This window comes from Lampetra planeri, chromosome 62 (genome assembly GCF_965212315.1).
Source record: "Lampetra planeri chromosome 62, kcLamPlan1.2.h2, whole genome shotgun sequence".
Classification (NCBI taxonomy): Eukaryota; Metazoa; Chordata; class Hyperoartia; order Petromyzontiformes; family Petromyzontidae; genus Lampetra; species Lampetra planeri.
Window position 1 is genome coordinate 1,476,109 of NC_136168.1, and position 25,336 is coordinate 1,501,444.

At 51.0% G+C, this 25,336-nt stretch overlaps 1 protein-coding gene across 7 annotated transcripts in view; it reads left to right on the plus strand.

Moving 5' to 3' along the window:
- Positions 1-25,336, plus strand: part of LOC144736678 (uncharacterized) — a 94,127-nt gene that overhangs the window by 25,207 nt on the left and 43,584 nt on the right. For 5 of the 7 annotated variants that reach the window (XM_078619268.1, XM_078619267.1, XM_078619265.1 and 2 more), the window contains 8 exons: positions 1,026-1,170; positions 3,493-3,636; positions 4,599-4,821; positions 5,917-6,078; positions 6,973-7,058; positions 7,612-7,762; positions 8,458-8,562; positions 9,783-9,893. In XM_078619268.1, coding sequence (XP_078475394.1) covers positions 1,026-1,170; positions 3,493-3,636; positions 4,599-4,821; positions 5,917-6,078; positions 6,973-7,058; positions 7,612-7,762; positions 8,458-8,562; positions 9,783-9,893 — 1,127 coding nt within the window. The remainder of the gene's footprint in view (positions 1-1,025; positions 1,171-3,492; positions 3,637-4,598; positions 4,822-5,916; positions 6,079-6,972; positions 7,059-7,611; positions 7,763-8,457; positions 8,563-9,782; positions 9,894-25,336) is intronic. The other 2 variants (XM_078619266.1, XM_078619270.1) reach the window with 1 other exon arrangement.

Genomic DNA, 25,336 nt, shown 5'->3' on the forward strand with positions numbered 1-25,336 from the left:
GAATAATCAAATAATACATTGTTTAAATGCATGCCTATACAGGTCACCATACATCAATGGGGATTACCTGTACGCAGACATTAACAGTACACACAAATGACAGTAGGTACAAGAACAATGTGCATGCATAATGTGCATGCATAATGTTCGTTGATTACCATATAAATAAATTAATCCTCCCCCCTTCGTATGTGAAGGGCTCACAAGTGACGTCATCACATCTATCCCTCTTTAAGGAACGAAACAGGAGGATTTCTCCACTAATCTGGCTGTCCGCGTGATGATGCTCGTTGTAATTACTGACGATACGCCGTACTCACATTTTAAATGTTGTGGATTTGCTCTTCAACACACCGGTGTGCTGTACTAGTAACGAATTGGCACGTTCTGTTTATGTGACAAACCTTACTAATTGGCTGTGTCGGGTGGTTGCGGGTTTAACGACATTTGTATTTACACGATCTAACCCAAAAAACCTATATTATGGACACATCCATAGATTCACACAAAGACCCCATGGGCTTACACGGATACCCATAGATTCACAAAGAGACTCATAGACTCACAAAAAGACCCATAGACTCACAAAGAGACCCATAGACTGAAATAGGGACCCACTAATAAACTGGAATGTGCTGACAGTGGCTGCATCATCAGCGCTTTCTGCAGCAGTCGAGCGCTAGCAGCTTCCCAGAGGAACCGGTGCAGCCCAGCACTGGTTCAGCATCACCACCACCATCATAATCACCATATTCACCACGACCATCATCACCATCATCATCATCACCACCATCACCATTATCACCATTATCAACATCACCACCATCACCATAATCATCATCACCATAATAACTATCATCACAATTACCATCATCATCACCATCATCATCACCGCTGCTTTAGAAAGACAGAGATCCCCCGTGTAGCCTTAACAGACTGTTGGGGCAAGTGCTGCAAGTGAGCATCTATGAAACTGACACACACGCGTGCACACGCGCGCGCATCCACGGTCCCCGTGTCCACAGGAGCTGCTTGCGAGACGAGGCGAAGATCCTGGTGAAGCTGCGGAGCAAGTTCATCGTTTCCCTCCTCGGGGTGGTGCTGGAGGGCGGCTGCTCGCTCGTGCTCGAATACATGGCCCAGGGGAACTTGCTGAAATTCCTTCAGAAGGTGCGAGGGCACATTCGCCATGGCAGTTTCCGCCAGTCCACATGCTACGATTTTAGAAACCGATTTTTGTTTTCACAATGGGAGGGGGGGGGGGGTTAGGTGACGGGGTAACGATCGGGGCAAAATTTGTTTCGTGAAAAATCCTCCACCACCCAACAAGAGCCAAACAAACTTTTAGTTAATGTAGTAAATGGATTCTTAAAATGTATGTTTTCAAATCTAATTACTTTATGCTGAATGTCTGCTGCTGTATCCTGTACAGCACTTTTAGATCCTTGATGAAAAGCAATATATAGATGGAATTATTATTATTAGCGATTGTCGTTGTTTTGGCTCAACTCACCAGTGAGTCAGAGAATGATTTTCACTACCAGATCTAGCAATCTCAACTCACCAGCGAGTCAAAGAATGATTCTCACCACCAGATCAAGCAATCTCAACTCAACAGTGAGTCAGAGAATGACTCTGACCACCAGATCTAGCAATATCAACTCACCGATGAGTCGGATTGATTCTCACCACCAGATCTAGCAATCTGAACTACCCGGTGAATGAAGTTCACGATCGCCGACTTCTTGAGAAAGGACGTGGCTCAACGAGAGAGAGACAGCGAGAGAGAACAGGAGCTCTCGAGATTATTGCATTGTGAGACCCTGAGAGATGGAGACAGATTTTGGAAGCCTTAATCCAGCAGTTGATAGACCATGACTGATGATGATGATTACGACCATAATTATGATAGTGCCTGCGACTTTGAAACTGCCTACGTAAAGTGTGGACTTCACAAACATAAAAAAAATATTCGGCGGGAATATTTACTGTTGTCCACCGAAACTGCCCGGAGGGGCACCTATTGGAGCGTCAGCGCAGGTATGACACCGTGCCGACAGACATGCGGCAGCGCCTCCTGACGTGCGGCGCCACCTCCTGATGTGCGGCGTCTTCACTCAAGGCAAAACATTGGTGACGTGATATAATGGTTTAGATGGCCGGGGGCGTGCTATTGGGCATTGAGGGATGAGTGACTGCAGCGATAGAGGGGGTACTTAGGGATCATGAAAGGGCTATAGGGGAGGGACGGGAAGGATTGGAGGGGCAAGGGGAGGGAAGGGAATGGGCAATGGAGAAGAGGTGGTGAGGCTTTAAGGGAGGAACAGAAGGATGGAGGTGACGGAGCGAGACTGTTTGATGTTCCGCGCTGGCCGGGTGTCGAGGAAGAGGCGGCCATTTTACCCACACTTAAACCCTATAACACGTAGGCTTTCGCGACCAATATTATTCATAATATAGGTTTTTGGATTAGATCGCGTTATTTATAAATATGTCGTAACCCTCCACCACCCGAAACGGCCAAACAGTTAATTGTTCAAACAATTAAAATACCATATTTCTCAGGAGTAACTGACAAATTAGCCCGTGTTTGCAAAAGCAAAACATTAAAGTATGATTTGGTACAATACACAACATTCAAAAACTGGTATCTAGCACTAAAGATGAATTGCCTAAATTATCAACAGAAGGTGTATATCGGATTAATTGTTTATGTGGCAGATGCTATATTGGACAGACGGGACGTAACATCAGCGTAAGACTAAAAGAACACCAAAGAAATATTAAATTATCTCAAACACAACTGTCAGCAGTGGCAGAGCATGTTTGTCACAAAAGACACTCAATTGATTTTGATAACGTTGAAGCGTTGTGTAAAACGGATTATTATTGGGCAAGACTAATTAGAGAAATACAAATAACTTTAATCGCTCTGACAGCTACAGGCTTAGTGCGGCCTGGAAGCGTATTATTAAATAAATAAAATATATAATACCATTACAATTCCTTATAAGGAAAACAAATACCAATGAATAACAATTGAATGATTACCAATCTATATAATTACAATACCCTCCCCCTCTCCCCCTCGAATCACTGCACCAGAATGAATTAAATAATGACGTCACCCTGCTGCTGCTCTATTTAAGACCGAGACCAAGAAGAGAGCCGCACCGTTCTTGCCCGATGAAGCTGGATGTAATTACCAGCGAAACGTCGTACTACTCAAATTTTAAATGATGTTGATTCTCTCTTCAACACACCGGTGGGCTAAAGAAGTGAATTATTTTGTCCTTTGTAAACGTGACACATTTTTTACTGTTTGGCCGTTTCGGGTGGTGGAGGGTTACAACACATTTATAAATAACGCGATCTAACCCAAAAACCTATATTATGAACTTCATCCCTATCAATGGGGAAGTTGATTCGCTCTGTGTTAGCCATCAAACAAAGACGGGTCACCACGGGCTCACCGCTTTCTGTGTCTCTCAGTGGCAGACCGCCATCGGCTGGTCCCTCAGGGGAAGGCTCGTCCTGCAGGTGCTCAAAGGCATGAGCTACCTCCACGCCCACAACATCGTCCACCAAGACCTTAAGCCCGAGAACGTCCTCCTGGACAATGGACTCAACGCCAAGGTAAGCTCGTAGCGAGGGTGGGAGCGGGATGGAGGATTGCGGAAAGTGTGGGAAAAGGGGATGTGGGGGGCCGCGCGTCGTGACGCAAGGCTGTAAAGGGGGCACAGTCGCATGGAGGCCCGCGGTTGAGTTTCGAGATATTTGGTGAAGAGTGACAATCGATCAGCCCCGCTGCTGCTGGCCTCTCCGAGCCTCTCTGGCTTTCCTCTGCCGGGCGCAGCACGTGAGAGTTCGAGGTTTGTGTGTTCGCCCTTCAGCCGTCGCCGGAAACTGCCAAAAATCGCCTCGATAGCTAGGCAGTGGTGGTGGCTATATTACTGCCTGTAAGTCAGTGCTGTGTAGAGGCAGTGGCGAGGGGTTGGTGGATCGCCGCATATATGGACATTGCGAAACTCCCCTTTTCGTGGCGCATTGAGGAGATGCCATCACCCTGGCTCGCCACGGGAAGGCAGTACATCTTTGTGGGGATAGAGTGTTGCACCCTCGCGCAAGGCATTGGTTTTCTCTGGGTGCTCTGGTTTCCTCTCACTTGGTATAATGTATGTACTGTATATTGAACTTCTTTCGCTCCGGACATAGCCAACCGTCCTAATCGGAGGTGCGGGGAAAAATACATATAACTCTCTATTATTTGGCTTATAAAAGCCCAACGCATCAGGACACTTTCTGAAAATGAGTCCTACCACTCGGCGTTGCTCTCCTGTGGACCAGCAGGTAAATTATCATCATCACAATCGATGGCATAACTTTGCCGCTGGAGGAAGCCCACACCGATCGTTGTCGAGTGTTTGGCTGCTGTACATTTCAGACAATGATGAAGAAATTCGCTGGGCCAGACAGTGTACACGGCTCAGCGGGCCCCTTACCTGGTAACGGTAAAAAAAACTTTTATATATATAATAACTACAAAAAATTCAAACAGTAAAAATGTATCACGTTACCCATGTCGAAACTGCGAGCAGCTATCGGACTTCGGCACGTCGGTGTGCAAGACGTGGACGCAGCTCACTCGTATGGAGACCCAGCAGAGGGAGACGGCGAAGCGCAAGCTGGGCATGGGCACCCTCGCCTACATGGCGCCCGAGCGGCTGGGCAGCCTGAATCGCAAGGTCGACGAGAAGATGGACGTCTACAGCTTTGCAATCCTGACATGGGTCATTTTGACCAACAAGGAGCCATACGAAAGTAAATGCACATGCCGTAACTCACGGTGGGGACCGGGTGCACGTGTGTATGTATGTTGAACTTCTTTCACACCATACGTTACCAACCTTGCTAATCGAAGGTGCGGTGTATGTCTGTTGAACGTCTTTCACACCGGATGTAGCCAACCGTGCTAATCGGAGGTGCAGTTCTAAAGAAATTAGTTTTTTCAATCCAGATTTAAAAGTGTATAGCTCCAGTGGCTTCCTAATATCAGAAGATAAAGCATTCGAGGCGGCTGCAGAAGTGCATGTGACTGTCTTTGTTCAATGGCATGCACAGAGCGAATCAACTTCTCCTTTGGTGGCGGTGAAATGTCGTTAAAATGGCCGCCTCTTCTTTGACACCTAGCCAGCATGGAACATCAAACAGTCACGCTCCATAACCTACGTCCTTCCATTCCTCCCTCAAAGCCTCACGTCTTCTCCATTGTCCTTCCCTCCCCTCGCCCCTCCACTTCTTCCCGTCCCTCCCCTACAGCACTCTTTACCCCGAGTTACCCCTCTATCACTGCTGTCATTCATTCCTCAATCCTCGCAGCACGCCCCTGCCATCAAAATCCATTCCATTCTGTGTCACGGTTTTTTTTATTTGAAACTACGTCGAGCGCCTTGTGTGAAAGCACTAATCTCATCAAGAAGTAATAAACCATCAACACGCAAACTCGGGTTATCCTCGCAGAAGCTGCATCGACATTTATCTGGCCATCGAACAAAGACGAGTTACCGTATCATGCACTTTCAGATGTGCTTCTGCGACCGTCTGGAATGCTCTTCCTTCCGATATTAGGATCTACGCGACCATGGTGAGAGAGAGACATCCTGCATACCAGGCGAGGTCATTAACATCTCATAGCCACGTGCCTAATGAGGGGGCAACAATCGCCATCTCCTGGCCGCACCTCGCAGCACCCCCACGCCTGCAATACCTATCAAGCCCTGGCAGTCATCCCCTTGTGAGCACCCCGTCCAGGATAGTCCCCCCACCTACCCCCTGAGACCCGACATGAGGTGGTGGGTGGTGGGGGGGGTGACCTCCCGGCGAGCCTCTGACACTCGTGCCCCTTCGCTTTTGCAGACGTCATCGGATTGATCGCGTACCCGGAGCTCATTGCGATGCTTGTCACGGAGAACCAGAGGCCAGACCTCAAAGAGATCTCCAAGGACTGTCCCTGGGTATTCACCTGCCTGATGACAAAATGCTGGTGCAACAATCCCTGTGAGCGGCCGAGTTTCAAAGGTAAGGCTAAATGGTCACGACGCCCTTGCTTGTGAAAGCCCGGAGCGACTCCCTCCCCTCCCTTCCCCCCTTTCCCTCCACTTTCCCCAAACAGTCTGTGGAAGGCTATACGGGGGATCTTTTTCTTTGTTATGCGACAAGAGAGCGCTCCGTGTAGTGGCTATGGTATACACCATCCACTACCTTGTAACTGGAAAGGAACCACAAATCGGCACTTCTTTTTGCACAGTACGTAGCCAAACCGTGCTAATCGGAGGTTCGATATACGTATATTATCTTAAAGGAATGTATTAAGTGTCTTACCCAAGGAGCTTTACACAGAAATAACAGTAGTACATATCGGTGTAATGGTGGATTAAATAGATGAGAAGAAACGATGGGCAAATCCGTGATAAGTAAATTCGGTGAAGGTGAAATTTATGACAATAAATGATTAATGGATTGAATGAATGGGGTGAATGAGTGAAAGCCGTGTATTGAGAATATGAACAGGGAACAGTAACGATGGTAGTGGTTATGAGGGGAGATTGAGGGGTTCGTGGGGTGAGCGAGGGAAGAATAAGCGAGTTTTGAGTGTGGAGCGGAAACTAGTGAGCGAAGATTACTGCTTAATGTGGAGGGAAAAAATGTTCGTACGTTGAACTTATTTCACACTGTATGTAACCATCTGCTAATTGGAGGTGTAGTGTATGCATATTTAACTTCTTTCCCAGCGTACATAGCCAACCATGCTAATCGGACATGCGGTGTACGCATTCTAAACTTCCTTCGCACCGTACGTAGGCAACCGTGCTAATCGGAGGTGCGAATGCACACACTTCTCCCATCAGTGTTGAGCCTTTGCGGTTGTCTTTCATTACATTTCATTGCAACCTTATTTGTCTTTCGTAACAGATTGCGAAATCAACTATGAGCCCACATACGAGGATCAGTTCAAAAACGGCGTTGCCCAGGAGGTCAGACGAATTCAGCGAGAGTTGGTAAGTTGAGCTATTATTACTTTTCCCATCCTCATCACTGCCCTCATCAATCAGCCGTGATTTTGTGTTTCACTTGGCCCAGGAAGCGCGTCCGCCAGTTGACAATGAAAGTGGCAAGTAAACTAAACTATCTTTGTTCACGAAACTATTGTTGGAAGGTCAACACACTGAGCTATACAGCTATTTCTCAGAGGTGACCTGGCTATCACTCATGATAGCTCAACGAAGTGGCTTATGTGGACATCTACTGGACATCAGTAAAAAAAGAGCTTCATAGCTCATCGGATTTTTCCAGGATAAATCAAGACTCTGATTCTGATGTGGAAATTTATAGCAGAAGCCAAATGACTATACACGCATGACATTGATTCTAAATTTGGATGGAAAACCCGGAGTACCCAAAGAAAAATCCACGCAACTACAGGGAGACAGAGATACACAAAGTCCACATATACAGCAGGCAGTGTCAGGGTCGGGATCGAATCCATGACCTCCTGCATACCAGGTGAGGGAGTTAACATCTCGCCACCACTTGTCGTGTTCATCCCTTGAGGGCCTCCACGTGGAGCCGGAGGCAGCCGCCGATGAAGGGGCAGTCACGAAGAGCGGAACGGAGAGTGGCACAGAGAGCAGTGACGGTGGTGGTGGCGATGGTGGTGGTGATGGCGATCCACCCGGCGACGCTTCCTCGCCAGATCATTCCCGTGGGTTGCGTCCGCGCGGTTTATTTACACCGTAGTGCCAGGGTCACCCAAATCTCTGTCGTGGTGAATGTTCCTGTGCGTATGTATGTTGAACTTCTTCACACCGTACATAACCAACCATGCTAATCGGAGGTGCGGGGGGAAGCACAACAAACTAAAATCGAAAGCAGTTTTAACAAAATGAGTTTGTCAATCTATATGATTTACTATTGGGCGCAGACAGGGTGGTGCCAGCGGCAACGTTTGTAACCTCGGAGCAAGATGGGCCTGGGTTGGAAGTTCAACACACACACGTACTTATGGAAACTGAAACACATCGGAGTGCTGGACAGCGGGCAGCAGCAGCACCACAACCCGCGAGGAAAAAAAACCCCACGCGACTGCCTCATAAGACCAATTGTGGACACGATATTTTCCCTCGGCAGTAAAACTACGAGCTTGTTGCCCTTAATTTATCTGGTGAAATATCCCGGTGAGTCTCAAGACTCTCCTTGGGGGGGTCCCCACCCACTGTTGGAACGTTTGTCTGAATCCACGAACGAGCGGTTTTATTTAACTGTTGGGCTCAAGTGTAAAAGGAGGGGATCGTCGCACCTCACTGGGTGAACAACGCGCCCATGCTGGTGGAGTTTTGAGGACCGTGGCACGATATTGTCACGTGCCTTGTTTGCTGCCTTTTTTTGTTTGAAATGCAGAGGCGAAACCGATGGAACCATCGGTGCCGGTGAACGCTGCGGCCATGGCTCCAGAGGGAACATCGCACGCACCGTCTGTGCCTTCCTTATTGTTAACGAACCCAGGTACTAGAGTACTGACAAACAAAAACCCCACATCATCCACACGCCACCCATAAGGAACCATCCACAGCACTTGTGCCAGGCTATGTGCACGTTGAGGCCCAGTCAAGTGTCGAACGTCCGCTGGCAGGAGGTCACGGAACAGGCGCCATGAGTCGGCTGACTCAGATGACTGGTCGATGCACCACCTGTTCCCCCTACTGTGCCAACTTGCTGTGTTTTAGCTGCCTGGCGCTTCACTCGTTGTGAGCATCGCTCCTCTGCCCTCCGTTGTTGTTAGAGGGCGACTGCCTCCAACTGCCCAGTAGCGTCCTTCACGAGCCGCCTCCGCAGAGGCCGATCTTGACACCGCTGATACCAGTCATTGGCAAGTCCACTCGGCTCTACATTCTCTTGTACCACATCACTGCATCTCTTCTCTAGTCCGTGCTACGCCCGTCTAGCCCCCTCTATCCGGCTGACCAAAAGCTGTTTAGGCATGTGGTAACTGGGCATGCGGGCTACATGACCCAGCCAACGCAGCCTTGCCTGCCGGACGAACTCACCGATGAGACTTTGTCCAGATCTTTTGAGGATTTGTGAGCTCCTCACATAATCCAGCCTGGTAAAACCCAGGATAGATCGTAGGCAAGCCAGCTTAAATGTTTCGAACCAGCAAAGATGTTCCATTTGGGGGGTCCACATTTCGCAAGCGTCGAGAAGGGAGGGAATGACTGTGGCCGAGAAGACCTGAAGCTTCGTACGGAGTGACAGACCAGGTAGCTTGCACGCAGCGTTTTGCTTCACCACCCATAAGAGACCATTCACACACCACCTATAAGGAACATGCACACATCACCTATTAGGGATTATCCACACACCACCCAGAAGGGATCATCCACACACCACCCATAAGGGAAAATTCACACACCACCCGCCTCTTAAGACCAATCGCGGACACGATATTTTCCCTCGGCATTAAAACTCCGAGCTTGTTGCCCTTAATTTGTGCGGTGAAATATCCAGGCGATTCTCAAGACTCTCCTTGGGGAGGGGTCCCCACCCACTCTTGGGACGTTTGTCTGAATCCACGAACGAACGGTTTTATTTAACTTTTGGGCTCAAGTCTGAAATGAGGGGATCGTCGCACCTCACTGGGTGAACAACGAGCCCATGCTGGTGGAGTTTTGAGGACCGTGGCACAATATTTTCACGTGCCTTGTTTGCTGCCTTTTTTGTTTGAGCCGCAGAGGAGAAACCGATGGAACCATCAGTGCCGGTGAACGCTGCGGCCCTGGCTCCAGAGGGAACATCGCACGCACCGTCTGTGCCTTCCTTATTGTTAACGAACCCAGGTACTAGAGTACTGACAAACACCCCACATCATCCATACACCACCCATAAGGGACCATCCACATGCCACGCATAAACAACCGCCATTCGTCGATAAGTGGCGGTGATGCCACCACAGCGCTTGTGCCAGGCTATGTACACGTTGAGGACAAGTGAAGTGTCGAATGTCTGCTGGAAGGAGGTCACGGGGCAGGTGCCATAGGTCGGCTGACTCAGATGACTGGTCGATGCACCAATTGTTCCCCCTACTGTGCCAACTTGCTGTGTTTTTGCCGCCCGGCGCTCCACTCGTTGTTGTGAGCATCGCAACTCCGCCCTCCGTTGTTGTTGGTGGGCGACTGCCTCCAACTGCCCAGTAGCGTCCTTCACGAACCGCCTCCGCAGAGGCCGATCTTGACACTGCTGATACCAGTCATCGGCAAGTCCACTCAGCTCTACATCCTCCTGTACCACATCACTGCATCTCTTCTCTAGCCCGTGCTGCGCCCGTCTATCCCTCTCTATCCGGCTGAAAAAAAGCTGTTTAGGCAAGCGGTAACTGGGCAATGCGGGCTATATGACTAGCCAACGCACCCTTGCCTGCCGGAAGAACTCACCGATGAGACTTTGTCCAGATCTTTTCAAGGATTTGTGAGCTCCTCACACAATCCAGCCTGGTCTAACCCAGGATAGATCGTAGGCAGGCCAGCTGAAATGTTTCGAACCAGCGAAGATGTTCCATTAGGGGGAGTCCACATTTAGCAAGCGTAGAGAAGGGAGGGAATTACTGTGGCCGAGAAGACCTGAAGCTTGGTGTGGAGTGACAGACCAGGTAGCTTCCACACAGCATTATGCTTCACCACCCATAAGAGACCATTCACACACCACTCATAAGGGAGTATCCACACACCACCTATTAGGGACCATCCACACCCCACTCATAAGAGATCATCCACCCACCACCCATAAGGGACCATCCAAACACCATCTATAAGCGAAAATCCACACACCATTCACACACCACCCATAAGGGATCATCCACACACCGCTCTTACCTCTCTCTCCCCTCTCTCTTCTCCCCGCGCTGTTGAATCCCCTTGTCCCCTTTTTACATCCAACATCACAGCCTTCATCTCCTCTTCCCATATCGGAGACCGTTGATTCACTCTGAAATTACAGTGCGTACAGACGCACAAAAACACTGAGACAAAGATCCCCCCGTATAGCCATAACAGACTGTTGGGACATGTACCCTTAGTGAGTAGCACCTATTAAGGCCAGCACGGGACGCAAGGGGGCGGGTTGCCAACACCACGCCCGACCGCCTTTGTCTCCCCAGTGACGATGTTTACACACCAAACTAGATACTCATTTGAGGCTCAGTCGACCTAGGGGAGGACCAGTTCAGATAATCGTCACTGGTGTTGGCCATGAGCGGGAATCGAACTCGTGTCATCAGGTTCGTAGCGCAGTACGCTAACCACTACACCACCGCTCCCCAGTCGCACACACACGCATGTCTCTATATGCCCTCTATGTTACTCTGTTGATCTCTCTGTAACTCTGTGGAGCTCTGTGTAATGATATAGATCTCTATGTAACTTTATAGATCTATGTACTGTTGCTCTGTGGATCTCTATGGATCTCTTTATAACTGTATATATCTCTATTGATCTCTATGTAAAGCTACGGCTCTCTGTAACTCTGAATCTCTATATAACTCTATTGATCTGTGTAACTCTATGAGTCTCTGTGCAACTCTATGGGTCTCTGTAACTCTATGGATCTCTATGTATCTCTGTTTCTCTGTGTAACTCTATGGATCTCTTGTAGAACAGCTGCCTCACCCAATGGGGCCTTGCCAACAGAAATAATATCCGAGTCTAAAATGTCAACACGTAGGACTTTGTAGAAAATTGTTTACAGCTTTAAAAACGTTATCTAACCTATTAATATCATACTGGTAGAAACCTCCTGGTTACACCAGCCCACAGGGGATTATTGTTATCGTCCGTCCGTCGTGCATCCAAAAATGGGAGGGGTGGGGCTGGGTGGAGAGGGGAGAGTGGGGAGGGGCTGGGTGGATTTATTACGTCCTTCCAGACAGACCTGGTTTTCACCTGAGGACGGCTGCTTGCGTTGTGGCCGAAACGTCATGAGAATTATTTTATTATGTTTTATTTTTATTATTTTATTACTTCCCTTCTACGTGACTTTACCGAAAGAACCAAAAAGTGGAAGGAGTTGTCTGTCAAACATACAGGGAAGCTTGCAATCGTCGTGGAATTCTTGATGATCAGCATCTTGATAAAGCTATGACAGAAGCTTCTGTTAGGCAGTCCCCTTCTAAACTGAGATTGCTCTTCTGCATAATTCTTGAAGTTTGCAGCCCATCTATCCCCATGAATGGGACTCTGGCAAAAATACAAAGAAGGCATGATTGAGGACATCCTCCACAGAGCTCAACGAGAAAATCCATACTCGACGTCACCTTTTCTGGTGTCATCTTTAACCAGGCCCTCATTCTCCTTAAGGACAAACTTCATTCCATTGGTGGAAAAGACATCACGTCTATTGGACTACCAACACCCTACATGGACAACCTGCATGCCCTTGCTCAAGAGATCCTACGTGAAATATCCTATGATGGTTTAGAGCTTCACTTTATTGAGGAAAATTAACCAAAGCTGATGGATGCACAAAGAATCTTAGAAGACCTTGAGACTAAAAAGAGGCATATTTTTCCTTGATGCACCTGCTGGTACTGGAAATACCCTTGTTCTCAACCTGCTCCTCGCTAAGGTTCGCCAGAGGGAGAAAATTGCTCTAACTGAAGGTTCACCGCACGAATTTTGAGAAAGACAGCATGCAGACAGAGCAAATGGTTGTCAAAAGTGTGGCTGAAGACAAATACGTCATCGAGATATATCAAGCACGAGTCCCATTGGAGACCCACCAGGACCAGTTCCATCAAATGTTGGAACGTAGCCGGCGTGAAATGGAGTCCTATAGGAAGCCGGTTAAATTCGACCAATCCCTGGGGCATACGAAAGGCCGTCTTAGGTCTCGAGAAATCGTCAAGTGGCAACTGCCGGAACCCGGATAAAAGATCCAGGGTGGAGAAGAAACTTGCTCCCGCTAACCCATCCAGCGAATCATCCATGTGTAGCAAGGGATACGCATCCGCAACAGAGACCTTTTTAAGCTTTCTAAAATTGATGCAAAATCGTAAGCTACCATCGTGCTTCTTCACAAACACAATCGGAGCTCCCCAGGGATGAGTGGATGGTGAGATGTCTGCGGCCAACATTCTATCAACCGCCAGCCGAACATGGTCCTTCTCCACTGGGCTCAGCCTGGAGGGATTCTGCCGGATAGGGGCCACATCACCTGTATCAATATCGTGACTCAGGAGCGACGTACGTCCAATATCAAATTTACTATTACTAAAAATATCCGACAATTCACGCAAGAGCATCCTGCAGCTTCCCTATCTGGTCCGCGGACAAGGTACCACTTTCAGGGCACAGTTTGTCAATCCAACTTTCATCCACATCACGGGATTTTCACGTGTAAGGCTCAGCAACCCACATTCCCGATGACGCTCCCTTCTGGGCGTGCCTGCATCGCATGAGCCAACACCGTATCCTCCTGGATGACCGTGGTGTCCAACCCAGCTAACCAACAAAGTCAGTCACTTTATCATCAGCGATGTACACCTTGGCCGTTATCTGACCGATAATACCCAATGAGCCGCAGTTAGCGGCGAAACACGGTGCATCAACAGGGTCTGAAATCTAATAATTGGGCAAAATATTGTAATCTTCTTGGTTATTTCGGTAAAGTCACGTAGAATGGAAATAATAAAATAATAAAAGTAAAACATTTATTATATTATTTTATTATGTTTTATTTGTATTATTTTATTATTTCCATTCTACGTGACTTTACCGGAAGAACCAAGAAGATGAATCCCTGCAGTCACGAAAGCTTTAAAGCGAAAAATATTCTAAATCAACTCCGAGATGATAGTTGCTGACGCACCTGTGTCGACAAGCATCCTAATTTCCACACCCTCAATAAACCCAAGCACAACAGATGAACCCGCGGCCGCTGCTACCACTCAATGGGCCAGCTCCGACCACTGATCCCGGTCGGAGCTGACAAACTTCACGATTTCTCATAGGACTCCCCTATACCGAAGCGCGACCGGGTGAGATGAGGCCAGGGGTCGAGTGTGGAGTGCGTCGTGACTCGCCTTAGGGTGTAGGGAAGCGTAGGATGGCGGTGATGCTGGGGGATGCCGTTGTGGTATGTGGCAGCCAGATGACACGTGCCCCGGCAGGCCGCAATTATAGCAGGTGACATGGCCGCCTCTGAAACGAGACGATCTTGGCCGCTGCTGCTCGTCCGTCCATCGCGTGCCAACGTCACCCCGGCCACCACCACCCCGAGTCGACGCGCATGCCGACAGGGGCTCCCCTCCATCCGGCGGCCCTGGCTCCGTGCGGGACACGGCACATGTCACCAGCGCCCTGTCCCGTTGTAGAAGTTGCTGGGCTTGGATGCACTTAGCGATTTTAAGAGACAAGACGTCATCATCTTCAGCTGGAAGGATGGTGTGAAGGATTTTCGCGAAGGCCAGCAGTCTCTCGAGGACCAATGCGTCGATTCCATCGTAGTCCATTTTAGGAAAAACGACTTGCACTAAAAGCGCGCTACGGAAGGCGAGGGCCGACTCGTTCTCCCCCTTCCGTCGCGTGGAGAATTTGTGGCACGTATTCGCCGGAGGCTCGTAAATAGACGCCATCTGGTCGAATGCCTGTGTGAGGATGGACCTTTCTGGTGGTGGGATGGCAATAAATGCTGCAAGGGCATCGTCAAGGGCGGCAGGCAATGCCCACAGCGTCTTCGCCTCCATCCATCTCGCCAAGTTGGCATTCGTGAGGAAATGTAAAATGGCGGCGGAGTCGCCGTCAACAAGCGGCATCGCCGCTCCCTCCATCACCGGCGAGACCGCTGGGCTTATCTCCGCGAGGAGCGAAGCCGCAGCAAAGAGGAGCTCTGCGAGGCGACCGTGCGCCTCCAGGAGGGACGCTTCTGCCGACGACGAAGCGTCGAGCGGCCGGCTGGTGCCCTGCTCTGCTGGCAGCGTCTCCACCGCATCCTCCTTATATCCTCCCCGGGTCAGGGCCGCTCCGCCCTTGGCCCCACATGCCTGCTCTCGCCTTCTAGCTCCCTCTCAATCCCTCTCGAGAGCTCTCACTGGACACGTGATCACCCCCTTATTCCCCCACCTGGGGCCCTCTCTGTGGACACTCCAGATCACATGTCTATGGGATCAACCAGAGTGCCATGGCCCGGGGCAACGCTGCCCCTGGGCTGACACTCTCCCACTCCCCCTTGTGGGAGCCCCCACTGCACGCTATGCGTGGTGCCTAGACCTTGGCAAGGTAAGGTAATTTACCCTTTTTACCGGGTAAAAGGGTAAAGGTAAAGGGTAAAGGTGTTGACATGCCAAGGGGTAAGGTAAAGGGTAGGGTAAAGGTAGCTCGGAAGAATTACCCGGTAGGGTAAAGGTAGCGTGAAGTATTACCCGGTAAATACGGTACCTTGTTTACCGCTAAAAGCTCAGTGGCACAGTCCGTGGCCTCCATATAACAAGTAATATTTAAAAGAAACTTTTTTAAAAACACGCTTTTATTAGATGTACTCGTAATGGCAGAACTCCACGACTCCAGGAAGTGGCCCCGAAGCTTGTCATGACGTAAGGGGCCGTGGCGATTTACAGCCAACGTCAGTTTGAGCGTGGACAATTTAGGCCCAAGCCGAAACATAACATCTAAAAAAAATGTTTAAAAACATATTTTTAATGATATAATATAGTGCTGTCATCAGTATGACATAAGAATACCAATTTTGCAGTCGATACCACATTGGGAAGTGGGTTACAATTGAGTTACAAGATTTGAGGATACAACAACAACAGCGACAACAACAAGCGTGTAAAATTGGAATAATCGAGAGTATTCTATATGAATAAAGCGCTCTACCCAGCATTTACCGTTATAAACCTTTTTCATGTGTAGTAGTACCCCAGTAATTACCCTGTAATCGGGTAATTTGTATGGGGTAAGGGTAAAAGGTAGGGTAAAGGTAGGCTCGTTGTTTTCTACCTTTTACCTTTTACCTTACCTGCTGAAGGGTAAAAGGTAGGGTAGAGTGATTGTATTGTGGTAAGGTAAAAGGTAAGGTAAAGGTAGGCTTGTTTTTTTTACATTTTAACTTTTATATCTTACCTTGCCGAGGCCTAGTGGTGCTCGCGCTATCCCATCACTTATCAAGCCCCACTAGGGACGGTACTACACCCGCCCACGGGGTGTACTAGGCCTCGGCAAGGTAAGGTAATTTACCCTTTTTACCGGGTAAAAGGGTAAAGGTAAAAGGTAAAGGTGTTGACATTCCAAGGGATAAAGTCAAGGGTAGGGTAAGGGTAGCGCGAAGTATTACCCGGTAAATACCTTGTCTACCACTCGCTAAAAAATCTGTAGCGCAGTCCGTGGCCTCCATTTAAAATTGAAATCATTGAGTATTCTATACTAGCTTTACCCAGCATTGCCCGAGACTTGGATTCTTGTCTTGGATTAATACACGGCCTACGCGGAGGGTTGGGGGGGGGCGTAACGCTGCCGCATATGGGTGACATCACAGATGTGACGTCACCGCTCACTTGCAGTGCAAAATATATCCATTATTGCGCCCCCCCCCCCCAAAATACAAAAGTCTATTTTTATACTTTTTGCATTGTGTACAGTCTGGAAGCTGCCCACATGCCAAATTTCAAGTTTGTTGCATGTGAAGTACCGGTGAAGACGCTGGACACCCAGGTTGAGGCACACGTATATTTATTTTCAGCTTATCGGTACAGGACAACACTAGAGGGGGTAGCGGCCCCCTCACCCGGATAACTGGGGATACCCCCTAGCTAATCTCACCTATCCCCAAGTCCTCCTCTAACGAGCTAGGGGAGGCTAACTGGCCCGACACTGGTGAGTCGGGCTACGGTCTCCGGAGTCCCAGGGTCTAACCCTGGTTCACGGATCCACGCCTCTGGCTCGCTCCTCTGCAGCCCTGACAAGGGCGGCGTCGAGGGGAGTCCAGGGCTCTAGCTAGAGGATCTTCACTCTTCCTCCTTTGTTCCCAGACTGAGCCCCGAGCTCTCTTTGTCCTCCCCCTTTATACCCCCCATCAGGATCACAACCCCCCAGGCTGCCTGATGCGGACGTCGCTGCGGGCACCCCCCCCGTGTACTCCCGTAACTCCGCCCACTGTGTTTGTTACCCATTGGATCGTATGCACTTACAGCCCTCCCGTAACAGCCCTACATCACCCCCCCCATTACAGCTCGCAGCCGTCCCGGCTGCAACAATTCCAAATAAAGGAACAATTACCCCTCGACCCCGTGTGTGCCTCATTTTTTTCAACAAAATGCAAATAGCAGAACAACAACAAGAACAACAACCAAACCCCCGAAGGGAATGTCCGACGCACCCCCCCCCCCGCATAAATACGAAATCCGTAAGCACGTATGTACAACTAGCCAGGAACTCCCCCATCACACACAGCACACCCACGACACACAACGCACCCACAACACACACACCGCGCCCACACAACACAACACACTCAGTGTGCAAGGAGCACACCACCGACGCAGCATACAGTAACCATGACACGTGAAGGAAAATAAATAAGAAAAGTTTTTTTTTTCTTTTTCTTCCTGCTGTATATTATAAGAGTCTGCGCATTTTAGCGCGCGTCCTTGCCGCAGGCCCGTCACACGGGGCAACCCCGGACGGCGGACCATCCGGTGGCGGCTGTCCCATTCGAGGTGAGGTCGCGATTGGAGTCGCGCGACTGTCGGCATCACCTGTGGGGGTTCCAGGGCGTGAGCCCGTCATTCCCGGTACACCTGTGGGTGGGACAGCCGGCAACACATCAGGCGAGAGCAGCGACGGACCCTCCGAGTCGGTCGACCCCCCACATGCTTGGCCTCGCGTGCGTGGCGTGGGCCCCCGCACCGCAACAAACGGCTTCAGCCTAGAGGGGTGTACAAACCACCGGCGCCTCCCCCATTGGATTCGAACGCACTGAGGCCTCAAAACCTCAACAACCTCGACGGGGCCCCGCCACGGGCGTACGAGTTTAGAGGAGGTCGCGAGTGGTACCTGGGGACAGTGCAGCCATGCCCTGTCCCCCGGCTTCCACTGCAGCACGTGCGCGCGAGCCAGTCTGAGGCGCTCGTTCGCCTTCTGACGCCTGTCAGAATTTAGCCTCGCCGCATCCCGCGCCTCAGTCAGTTTGTCAAGATTAAATTTAACGTGATCGTCCAATTTAGATTTGCCCAGCGGCACGGGGATCTGCAACTGTGCCCGAACAGGTGGGTCGGGTTCGCGGCCATACATAAGAAAGAAAGGTGAAAACCCCGTCGCAGCATGGGGAGCCAATCTGTATGCCGCTAGAACCCCTTGAATATGTAAGTCCCAATCAGCCTGTGAGTCCGAAACTTGCTGCGACAACATAGACGTGATGGTGCGATGCAGACGCTCGACCATCCCGTCCGTTTGCGGGTGATAGGGGGAGGTTCGAATTTTTTTCGTTCCCAGGAGATCACAGACTTGTTTTAGGAGTTTCCCCGAAAAATTTCTACCCTGGTCGGTCAACAACCGCTCCGGGGCACCTTTGTCCATGACATAACCTTGGACAAAGGCGTCGACGATGGCTGCTGCCGACTGATTCGCCAGGGGCCAGGCCATAGGCCAGCGCGTAAAATATTCGACCCCAGTAAGCAAATATTTATTTCCCCTGGAGGTGGCGGGGAATGGCCCCAGAATATCCAGTGCGACCAGTTCATTTATTCTGGAGACCTGGATGGATTGCAAGGGCGGGTTCGACTCCCGTGCCGGTGGTTTGCGCTGCGCACACTGAGGGCATGCCGCCAACAGATCAGTGACATCCTTTGTCATACCCGGCCAAAAAAAATTCAGCTGGAGCAAGGCGAGTGTTTTCTGGGTACCTAGGTGGAGGAGGCGCTCATGAGCAGCCCACACCACCTTACCTCGTAGGCCAGAAGGGACCACCAGCCGGTGACGCTGGGATTTCCCGTCCCAATGCATAAGCAAGCCCGCATGGGTTTCCCATGCGTCGGCATGACCCGTCACACGCCCCCTCTCCCCGGCGCGACGACGCAACGCGAGGAGGGAGGCATCCTCCAACTGGAGGCGCCCCCATTCATCAACGGGCAATCCAAGCAGGGAATCTCTCCCCTGTTCGGCGATATCAATGGGGACTACCGTTTCATCGTCGGCGGCCGCCGCCAGGACCGGAACCATCATGTCCCCTACTGGCTTGCAACGCCCCGACCCCAGGAGACATGCGCATTCGGAGGCGGTTGGCATCCGTGACAGAGCGTCAGCGTTGGTGTGGCGAACGCCCTTACGATAAGTGGTTTCAAAACTGAAATCCTGGAGGACCTCCAGCCATCGGGACAATTGTCCCGATGGCTGTTGAACCTTCAGGGCGTACTGCAGTGCCGCATGATCTGTGCGGACGGTGAAATGCCGACCGTACAGATATGGGCGATACTGTTGGATGAAATAGACAATTGCCAACAGTTCCCTACGGGTGACACAATATCTTTGCTCCGTTGGAGACAACACCCGACTGCCGTACGCGACCACCCGTTCCACGCCGTCAACCACCTGGGAAAGCACGCCTCCAATACCCGTGTTGCTCGCGTCGGTGTCGAGCAAAAACGGCCTCGAAAAATCTGGGTAAATCAAGGGAGGAGCCTTCACCAGCGCGTCCCGAAGGGAGCAGAAAGCAGCTTCCTCATCCTGACCCCAGTGGAACCGAACCCCTTTAGATGTTAACGCGTGTAGGGGTTTGGCAATCGTTGCAAAATTAGCGACGAAGCGTCGGTAATATGATGCGAAGCCAATAAAACTCCTGACCTCTCCCACCGAGGTGGGAGTCGGCCAGGAGCTGACACACTGCGTTTTGGCGGGATCGGTAGCAATACCCGAGCGCCCTACGATGTGCCCCAAATAACGCACCGACTCGCGTAACAAATGGCATTTTTGGGGCTTAAATTTCAAATTAGCAGCCCGCATCTTTAGGAAAACCGCCCGCAACCTCTGGAGATGTTCATCAAAAGTTTTACCAAAGACAATAACGTCATCCAAATAAATCAGGCACGATTCCCATTGCAATCCAGCCAAAACCAATTCCATCAATCGCTGGAAAGTTGCCGGCGCTGAGTGTAAGCCCATCGGCAACCGGTTGAATTGGAACAGGCCGTGCGGTGTACGGAAAGCAGTTTTAGGCTTAGAATCATCGTCCAGAGGAAGCTGCCAGAATCCCGAAAGTAAATCTAGTGTGGAGAAGAATCGCGCTCCCGCCAAAGCGTCCAGCGATTCGTCCATCCGTGGGAGCGGGTATGCGTCGGCAACCGAAATTTTATTAAGGCGCCGAAAATCAACGCAAAACCGCAACGAGCCGTCCTGCTTTTTAACCAGGACGATCGGCGCTCCCCACGGGCTGGTGGAGGGAGAAATGATGTCGGCGGCTAACATGTCATCAACAGCCGATTTGACATGGTCCTTTTCGGCGGGACTTAACCGAAACGGATTTTGGCGAATTGGCGCGCTGTCACCCGTGTCAATATGGTGACGCAGCAGGTGAGTGCAACCCAAATCATATTTATCACGACTGAAAACGTCGGAAAATTCCCTCAGTAGCGTTCTAAGCTGTTGGCGCTCTGAATTTGTCAGGTCCGTCGATCCCGCACAAAGCGCGTCGATCCACCCTTCATCGCTGTCCGAATGTGGGAGCATCCGGGAAGCAGTGCCAACGTGGTTCGCGACAGGTTCCTCGCAGGGCACTGGCGTCGCGTGAGCGAGCACCGTCCCTTGAGGAACCACCACCGTCTGCGATCCCACATTGAGGACCGCGATGAAAGGGTCCCCGTCCCCTCTTACGACGGTCTGGGCCGGAATCAAATGAGGCCCATTAACCCCGGCCCTAGACGGTCCCAGCAAAACACCCTGATCCCCTATGCCCTTAGCGAAGGGCCTACGAAGTTTCAGAGGCACTAGCATTTGAGCTCCCGGCGGCACACGAACAGTTTTAACGACGAACGCCGGTACCGTCGCGAACGCCGACCGAGCTGCCGCAGGGGATGGCAGGAACGCCATGCGCCGCCCCGATGGAAGCTCAATGCATCCTTGGTCGATCAAAATACGAATGGGCATTTTACCTAAGAAATCCGTCCCCAGCAGGCACGGAACCGCCAGCGAGGAGGAAACGAAAATCGGCCCCGACAATTTGATGTCCCCAATAGAAATTTGCGCTCGAATCTGTCCCATGATGCCGAGAGAGCCCCCGTTAGCGGCATAGAATGGGACGTTAACCGGCAGTAAAGGCCGGCTTTGTACGGGCAGAATATTGTAAATTAATTCCGAAATGATTGTCGCCGATGCCCCCGTATCGACCAAGATGCGTACTTCTACCCCGTCAATGTGTCCGACTACGGCCGACGACCCTGACGACGCGGCTACCACGCGATGGGCCAACACGGACCACTGTTTGGGCTCGATTTGAGTCCCCGCAGTGATCCGCGTTAGCCCCTCGCAACGCGACATCGGCCCCCCGTTTGTTGTGGTGCGAGAGCGTGCAACGGGTAGGTGCTTTGGCCAAACATGTGTGGTGCCGCGACTCGCCGGGTCATGTTGCTGGAGCTTGGGAGGAGGAGGCCCGGCGTCCCGTCGAGCCGTCGTCCCGCGCTGTCGAGGAGAGCGGCACCCCGAGGCGACGTGGCCCCGGACGCCGCAGTTGAAACACCGCGGGAGCCCCGGTGGAGACGACGGGCGGTTGAAACGGCTTGACCCGTCCCGGGCCGACCGTACTTCTTGCGCCTGTTGCCGTCGATGGTCGACGGCGAAGAGCTCCTCCGTCGGAAGGGTGGCTGCAGCCACCGCACGCCCTGCCGATGCCCTGCTGGCTTTCCGCCGCAGGGACAGAAGGTTGGCGTGAAGGAGGCGCGCCGCCTGAAGAGAGGTCATCTCGGCGTCCTCCTGTGCGACGACAGCGATGTCCAGGTCGTCTGCCAGGAGGAGTATTTTCTCCGTGACCATCGCGTCCACGCCATCGTCGTCCATACGGGGAAAAGCCGTCTTAGCCAGCGCTAGGAGGCTCGTCCTGTATGCCAGGGGCGACTCCTTCTCACCCCGCTTGCGCTCGTAGAACCGCTCTCTGCATTCCGCTGAAGGTCCATAGACCCCGGCCAGCAGCTGTAGTGCCTTCGGCAGAGTAGACCGCTTCTCTTTCGGCGCCGATGTGAGGGCGGCGAGCGCGTCTGCGTCGAGGAGCGCCGGCAGCGCGCAGAGGGCTTCATCGTCGGACCACCTTGCCATTTCTTGGTGGGCGATGAAGCGTCGCTGGAAGCCGCCCCAGTCGCCCTCTGCACCAACAAATTCTTTAAGCGGAGGCAGCCGTTGTTGTAGCGCAGCGTTCGCCTTGGACGTCTGTAGGCTGCTATCCCCGGGACTCGGCTGTGCGTCGGCGCGAATGGCAGATGGAATCGCCTGTCGCGGATGTGATGACGCTCCCTCCGCAGGAGATGACGCAGCTGTCCCAGCGAGAGCGGTGTCGGACCCAAGGTTGAGCCCGGCCACGCCCTCCGCAGCTGCCGTGACGATGGCGGGAAATTCAAAGCTTGAGTTTTCAGAAATGGCGGGAAGGCGCTCAGGTTGACGGCTCCCCTCGCCCCGTGGTGGACCACCAGCCCCCAGCCGCGTGATGTTTTCCAGCGTGGCGGCAGCGGCGTACAGTAGCTCCGCCAGTCTCTCGTGAGCCAGCCGTAGCGCGTCTGGCTGCGGCCCCTCTTCCTGCCGATGCCCCGGTAGGAACGCGTCGGCCCCCGGCTGCGCCATGTCTTGGTGAGCCGCCTCGGGCTCAACGACTTCAGCAGTGTCCTCCTCCGGTACTCTGGCTCGAGCTGTCTGACGTGTTTCCATGTCCGTAGTACTTCTGACACCAGATGAAGTACCGGTGAAGACGCTGGACACCCAGGTTGAGGCACACGTATATTTATTTTCAGCTTATCGGTACAGGACAACACTAGAGGGGGTAGCGGCCCCCTCACCCGGATAACTGGGGATACCCCCTAGCTAATCTCACCTATCCCCAAGTCCTCCTCTAACGAGCTAGGGGAGGCTAACTGGCCCGACACTGGTGAGTCGGGCTACGGTCTCCGGAGTCCCAGGGTCTAACCCTGGTTCACGGAACCACGCCTCTGGCTCGCTCCTCTGCAGCCCTGACAAGGGCGGCGTCGAGGGGAGTCCAGGGCTCTAGCTAGAGGATCTTCACTCTTCCTCCTTTGTTCCCAGACTGAGCCCCGAGCTCTCTTTGTCCTCCCCCTTTATACCCCCCATCAGGATCACAACCCCCCAGGCTGCCTGATGCGGACGTCGCTGCGGGCACCCCCCCCGTGTACTCCCGTAACTCCGCCCACTGTGTTTGTTACCCATTGGATCGTATGCACTTACAGCCCTCCCGTAACAGCCCTACACATGTTGGGAAGTATGCTAAACATTTTGAACAGACATACATATTCACTAATTTCCCTTTAATATATATGTAAAGGAGAGCCGACACGAGATTGCAGGGGTTTCGTCCTTTAATCCTTTTCTTCCATCCACACCTGTCCCCAGCCGTCCCAATATTGTTCCCGCAAAAGTCCCCCTTTTCCCGCCCGTTCTCTCCTTATATCTCCTTGATCACCCCTCCCACTAACCCACCTATTGGTGGGAATCCTTCCCCTGACACCCCTACATATATATGAATAAAGCGCTCTACCTATAACATTTACCGTTATAAACCTTTTTCATGTGTAGTACCCCAGTAATTACCCTGTAATCGGGTAATTTATATGGGGTAAGGGTAAAACATAGGGTAAAGGTATGCTCGTTGCTTTTGACCTGTTACCTTTTACCTTACCTTGCTAAAGGGTAAAAGGTAAGGGTAGAGTGATTGTATTGTGGTAAGGTAAAAGGTAGGATGAAGGCAGGCTCGTTGTTTTTACCTTTTACCCTAACCTTGCCGAGGCCTAGGGTGTTCGCGATGGCGGTGCAACGCATGCCGTGCTATGGTAAAGCAGGCATCATACAGTGACATCCCCGATGTCGCTATGGATCTATCCCAACAAGAAAACCCTATTTGCAATATTTCAAAGAGGACTGCCCTTGAACAAGTCCTGCTTAATTGTGAATCAATAGTGTGGGATGAATTCACCATGTCCCACAAGGGAGCATTTGAGGCTGTCAACACAACTTTGCAGGACCTCTGACAATTCCAGCATTATGGGTGGTGTAACTTTTCTCATGGCTGGTGACTTCTGACAAACCTTACCTGTTGTACTTCGAGGAACCAAAGCTGATGAGTTAAATGCCTGCATCAAGTCATCATTCCTCTGGAGGCACGTGATGAAACTGAGACTAAATACAAACATGAGTGTATATCTCCATGGAGACCAAGAGGCAGGCCACTTTGCTGAAGCTCTTTTTGACATTGGAAATGGCAGTATTCTTGCTGATGGCACAGATGGACTTATCACTATGTCTAAAGGAATCCTTTCCACTTCGGAACAGGAACTGGAGGAAAAAGTGTACCCAAACATACAACAACACTTTCAAGTGGTTATCTGGCTACAGGAGGGCCGTTTTTGCTCCAGGAAATTATGCTCTTCACATAATCAATTCCATGTTGTTGCACAAATTACCTGGAGAGTCCAAGTGTATTGACTCAGTGTTGGACCATGATCAAATTGTTCACTATCCAGTTGAATTCTCTGCAGCTCCCGGGTGTTCCACCACACTACTACTAAAAATTCTGGCACCTGTCTTGGTATTGAGAAACTTGGACCCACCGAGACTATGCAATGGCACAAGGTTAATTGTCAAAGAATTACATTCAAAAGGCTTTCGAAGCTACAACCATTACAGGCAGTTCTAAAGGTGAAGACGTATTTCTCCCTCGAATAACTATAATCCCAAATGACATAGTCTTTGAATTTGGGAGGCTTCAATTCCCCATCCAGCTCAGCTTTGCGATGTCCATTAACAAGGCGCAAGAACAATCTTGAAAAGTGGTGGGACTGAATTTGTCAACTCCGTGCTTTTTTCATGGCCAACTTATGTTGGATGCTCTCGTGTAGGCAATGACAAACATTTAAATTAGCAGCAGGCAAGACCAGAAACATTGTTTACAAAGAGGCTCTTTGATAGCGGGGTGCGTCTCAGCAATAAGTGGCAGTTAAAATATTTTGGAGAGGCCCTATTTGGTGTATCATTACTTAGGAGAGGCTCTTGCTTTGGTTGGGGGCGCGACTCCCTTCCCAAGTGTGCTA